This window comes from Sapajus apella, unplaced genomic scaffold (genome assembly GCF_009761245.1).
Source record: "Sapajus apella isolate SASKATOON/1434 unplaced genomic scaffold, GSC_monkey_1.0 scaffold25, whole genome shotgun sequence".
NCBI classification, from domain to species: Eukaryota; Metazoa; Chordata; class Mammalia; order Primates; family Cebidae; genus Sapajus; species Sapajus apella.
Genome location: NW_022436965.1, coordinates 15,374,490 through 15,380,262, shown reverse-complemented (window position 1 = coordinate 15,380,262; position 5,773 = coordinate 15,374,490). Strand labels below are relative to the sequence as shown.

Sequence of the window (5,773 nt, the reverse complement as noted above, 5' to 3'; positions counted from 1 at the left end):
AAATGGTGTAGGGAAAACTGGCTAGCCATGTGCAGAAAGCTGAAACTAGATCCCTTTTTAAACCTTATAGAAAAATTAACTCTAGATAGCTTAAAGATTTAAACATAAGACCTAAAACCATAGAAACCCTAGAAGAAAACCTAGGCAATAATATTCAGGACATAGACATGTACAAGGACTTCATGACTAAAACACCAAAAGCAAGGTCAATGAAAGTCAAAATTGACAAATGGCATCTAGTTAAACTAAAGAGCTATGCACAGCAAAAGAAACTATCATTAAAGTAAACAGGCAACCTACAAAATGGAAGAAAATTTTTCCAGTCTACCCATCTGACAAAGGGCTACTATCCAGAATGCACAAAGAACTTAAACAAATTTACAAGAAACAAATAGTCCCATCAAAAAGTGGGCTAACGATATGTACAGACATTTCTCAAAAAAAAAAAAAAAAAAAAAAAAAAAAGACATTTATGCAGCCAACAAACATTAAAAAAAAGCTCATCATCACTGGTCATTAGAGAAATGCAAATCAGACTCACACTGAGGTACCATCTCATGCCAGATAGAATGGCAATCATTAAAAAATTAGGAGACAACAGATGCTGGTGAGGATGTGGAGAAATAGGAACAATTTTACATGGTTGGTGGGAGTGTCAATTAGTTCAACCATTGTGGAAGACAGTGTGGTGATTCCTCAAGGATCTAGAACCAAAAATACCATGTGATCCAGCAATCCCATTACTGGGTATATACCCAAAGGATTATAAATCATTCTATTATAAAGACACATGCACATGTATGTTTATTGTGTCACTGTTCACAATAGTAAAGACTTGGAACCAACCCAAATGCCCAACAATAATAGACTGGTTTAAGAAAATGTGGTACATATACACCGTGGAATACTATGCAGCAATAAAAAAGGATGAGTTCATGTCCTTTGCAGGGACATGGATAAAGCTGGAAACCATCATTCTCAGCAAACTGACCCAAAAACACAAAACCAAGCACCGCATGTTCTCACTCATAAGTGGGTGTTGAACAATGAGAACACACAGACACAGGGAGGGGAACAGCACAGAGGGGTATGGGGCTGGTGGGGGGGGGAACAGTAGGTGGTAGGGGGATGGGGAGGGATAGCATTAGGAGAAATATCTAATGTAGATGGCAGGGTGATGGATGCAGCAAACCACCATGGCATTTGTATACCTATATAACAAACCTCCACATTCTGCACATGTACCCCAGAACTTAAAGTATGATTTTTTAAAAAATGATGGCTTTCAATAACTGATGTTTATAGAAGAAATACATGTATAGCAGAATATCGAGATGTTGACCACCACCTGCGGAAGTCTGGCCTGTAGACCCTGACTCAACAATGGATGAATGAATGCACTCTCACACCTAGTTCAATGACACAAGTGGGCTAGGGATGGCTGTTGGCTGCTTTCTGAAGGTGAAGTGCAACCAATTGACCAAGACCCTCTGTCCATCCACACATTTATTCCATCAAAATTTTACAACAGAGGTTCTAAGTCAACACATTTGTGGATAATTAACATGGTTAAAAGAGTGGTTATATGAATGATAAAAAGCTTTATGTTCTGGGCCCAGAGTAAAGTCTATTAACAGATAATTCTCCTCCCACTGAAGGACCATCCAGCACCAAGTTTACATGAGTAAACAGAGCAGAAACAAAGGAACGTGGGGTAAACAAAAAGCCTTTGATCCTCTCTATATCTTTCCTATGCTAATGTTAATGAGGTGGCTGCCTTCAGCATGCCTCAATAAGACCTTTCTGTCCTCCAAAAGGTTTGAGATTATTACAATCTGTAACTTTTCCTAATAGTTAATATCTTGCCAGCCACCCCAAGTGAATAGCAACAGAATAAAAAACTGAAAATAAGAATACTATAATAGAAAGCCAAAGCTTTTTCAATTTATTAACAAAAGATAAACTGATCATCTCCAGTACTCATATTACTAAAGTCTCACACCTCTAACAATTCGGCAATCATCTTTTGGAAAAAAAATAAGCAGGAATAGAATTTAAATATTGATGTGTTATATGACTAAGTCCAGTGAATGCCTTGATAACCATGGCTGGAAATGCTTGTCACAGAAAGAGGGGCTTTGAAATTCTGACAGCAATTCAACCTTGAAATGTTGATAGAATTTTGACAAAAGTGGGGACAGAGGAGGGGACGAAAGGTAGTTTGTCCAAACAAAACATGGAAAAGAACAAGATATATTCATAAGATCGAGGAGAAACTATTCTGCCTGAGAAAACCATTCATTTGAGGGGCAATGTGAGGTTTGCTTTTACCTATGAAATTGAGCGTAATGGTAATTTAGAAAACAAGATTAAGCATTTCTTCTTTGAATTCTTTTTCAAAGTATTCCTAATCAAATTCTCCTAAAAGACTTTTGTTTTTTAAAATAGTCTTTCATTCTATTTTGCATATCTTTTTTTCTTACTATAAAAGTAATACACTTTTTTTTTTTTTTTTGACATGGAGTTTTGCTCTTGTTGCCCAGGTTGGAATGCAATGGCACAATCTCGGCTCACTGCAACCTGTGCCTTTTGGGTTCAAGCAATTCTCCTGCCTCAGCCTCCCAAGTAGAGGACCTGGGATTACAGACATGCACCACCACACCCAGCTAATTTTGTATTTTTAGTAGAGATGAGGTTTCTCTATGTTGGTGAGGCTGGTCTTGAACTCCTGAAGTATACACTTTCAAAATAAAACGTTTATTGGTCTATTATATTATTTCTTCTGTGAATGTTTTTATGTCCTCTGTCTGTGTTTCGACTGTGGTGTATTTTCTTATCAGTTTATAATGGTGCTTTATAGATTAAGGTCGCACTCTATTGTGCTCTGTAGGCATCCTATCATGCCCCCATCTCTCGCCCCTCTTCAGCTCCTAAAACCTTTCCACTGGGCCCTCTCAATCCATGGTCTACCATCAAAATCTTTTAAATCCAACTTATCTTAACATCTCCTTCACCTTTTGCTCTGGCTGAATTTAAATCCCTCCTCACAACTTTTCCCATAGCTCCTTCTCCCATGACTGGGCCTAGAGGTGAGATAGCTAAGTGCCTTCCTTGCAGCTTCCAGTTCTCCTTCCTACCTGAAAGCTCCTGGCTTTGACTCACGTCATTGGGCTTACTACCTCCCACTACCTCTCATCGTTGCAGTCATCTACCATAACCCCTGCCACTCCCTTTCATTTTTCCGCAATTTTAGATCCTGGCTTACTGTCACTCTCTCCAATATTCTTCCTATCTTAATTCTTGGTGATTTCAATATACATGAAATTATACCCTGATCACTCTGATCTTTTAACACCTCTCCTTTAATGATTTTGGTCCTCCACTCGTTTATTCAATTCCATGCCCGTGCTGTGGGTATTTTATTATTAAGAAGTGCAAGCTGTGTCATCTCATTTTGGGTATCTTATTCTCTATCACTTCTTTCTAGCTTGCTCCTTCTAACACCTCAATAACAATCCTTCTGGGACTTTCAATCTATTGATCCTCCCATGTTTCACTTTTTTTCACTCAGCTTTTGATTTCCTGTCTTCCTCTCTCACCCAGCCTGAATTCCATTGTTCTATAAATAAAATGTTCCCTTGAATACACCATCAGCTCTCTGGCCCCTCTCTCACTCCTCTGTACTTACTCCAATTCTCTCGACCATTCCTCCTGTCCATTTCCAACTCTTTTACATGTTCTCTCTCCCCTTAAACCTCTGACACTTCCTCCCACATCCTCACACTCAGGTGATGACTTCACTTTCTCCTTTATTATAAAATTTTATAATATTTTAATTTTATTATAAAATTAAAAGAAATCAGAAGAGCACTTCTATAAATGCTCACCATCACACTGACTCACTAGCATCTGTATCACATGTTCTACATTCCTTTCTGTTATTAGAGACCGTTTCTGTCCAATACAGTAGCCACTAACCACATATGGCTATTAAACGCTTGTAATATAACTAGTGTAACTGAGGAAGGTAATTCTTTAGTTAATTTGAATTTCAAAACCAAAGCACTGTAAAGATTAAACAACTTTGTTATTTTGGTAGAACTATATTTTCCATTTTAATGATGGGAAATTTAGCATCCAAACTGAGATTTGCTTATAAGTGTTTGAAAATCTAGTATGAAAAAAAAGAATGTAAATGTTGCATAAGTCAATATATCGATACCATGTTAAAAAACCACAGTATTTTGGATATACCTGGTTAAATATATTAAACTGTCATCTATTTCATACTTTTTAAATGTGGCTACCAGAAAAATTTTAAATTACATATGTGGTCCATATTATATTTCTATGGACAACAGTGCTACAGATGAACTGCCCAGGTTCCTAAGACCAAACTTTATGCACAAGACCCCACTGCCTTTTTAAAAAGTGTTTTTGTAAAAAAAAAACAAAAAAAAACAAAAAGAAGTCCAGTCAAGTGAAGCAACGGGAGCGGGGAAGGAACAAATACATCTGTAACTAGGTGTGATCAATTAGCTGTAAAGACCACCAGCCTCCACTGCCTCTTGCCTACATAAAGGTACAGCTGTAGCAATTCTTCAATTCTTCCCTCTAATACATCATCAGTTTTTAACTACAGGAGCTTTCCCTTTAATGCAAACATGCTGTTTTTCCTGCCATGTTTTCCTGTTTAAAAGAAACCCCCCCCCTTCGTCAGTGACTTTTTTTTTTCTCCCCTTTACAGCAAATCTCCGTTAAAGGCTTATCTATAATCCAATTTATTTCCTCCTATTTTTTGAACGCTTTCATCCTCATAACATCATCAAAACTGCTGTGATTAAGATCCCAACAACCTTAACACTGCTAAACCCTTCGGCCAATTCGGAACATTTTTAAATTGATTTATCAACTTTGAGCAGAGTTGCTCACTCCTTACTCTTTGAAATTCTGTCATCCTTGGTTTCCTCGCCATCCCACTCTCCCTAGTTTTCCACCTCCCTGGCTGACAGCACCTTTCAGTCTCCTTTGCACGGTTATCTCTTAACGTTGTAAGCCTCTGAGGGCTCAATCCTCAGACCTCGTCTCCTATCCATTCACTCCCTTGTAAACTGGAGTCAATCTCGCATCTTTCAATGCCAGTCAGTTACATGCTTACGAAAACCAAATTGACATCTGCGGCTCGAACCTCCCCCGAACCATGCCCAAGCAGGGAAGAGGGCGGGGGGAGAACCCTTGGGACTAGTCCGCACTGAGCACTACAGGTGGCAGAGCCATGGGGGACCCGCAGGTTATGAGATTTAGGGGTGAAGGGTAGGGGTGTGGATAAAGTTGCGGGCCTGACCTGCTTGAACATCCGCAGCACCGAGCCCAGCACGGAGGCCGCCATGTTGTCCGCCGCAAACTACAAAGCGCGGCAACTTTATTGACACCGGCGAATGACGCAAGACGCGAGGGGCGGGCCCTGGGCCGACGGTGCGGTGGGTGGGAATGCGGCCTACAGGAAAGCGGGGTCAGTTTAGGGATCAGAGCTCTCGCGATATTTCACGGAACCTGGGAAAATGACAAATTTGAAGGTGCCGCGTTGATATTGAAGGCGCCACCCGACACGCGCGCTCCTTGCGTGTCCCGGACTTCCTTCCGTTTTACACACCCTGTTAAACTACACATGTCTCTGCGCTCGTCCGTCGCCAGCAATTTCTCTTTCACTGCATGTTCTCGGTTCCGCTCAACATGCCCCTCCTATATGCTCCACTCGGCTTAGGGCAGAAAC

The 5,773-nt window shown here is 40.1% G+C and overlaps 1 protein-coding gene across 1 annotated transcript in view; it reads right to left on the bottom strand.

Moving 5' to 3' along the window:
* MRPS14 (mitochondrial ribosomal protein S14) overlaps window positions 1-5,519 on the bottom strand; it is a 20,967-nt gene extending 15,448 nt beyond the window's left edge. The window contains exon 1 of the mRNA XM_032291335.1: window positions 5,345-5,519. Within this exon, the coding sequence (XP_032147226.1) occupies window positions 5,345-5,389 (45 nt within the window). The 5' untranslated portion in view covers window positions 5,390-5,519. The remainder of the gene's footprint in view (window positions 1-5,344) is intronic.
* Between the last annotated feature and the right edge of the window lie 254 nt (window positions 5,520-5,773).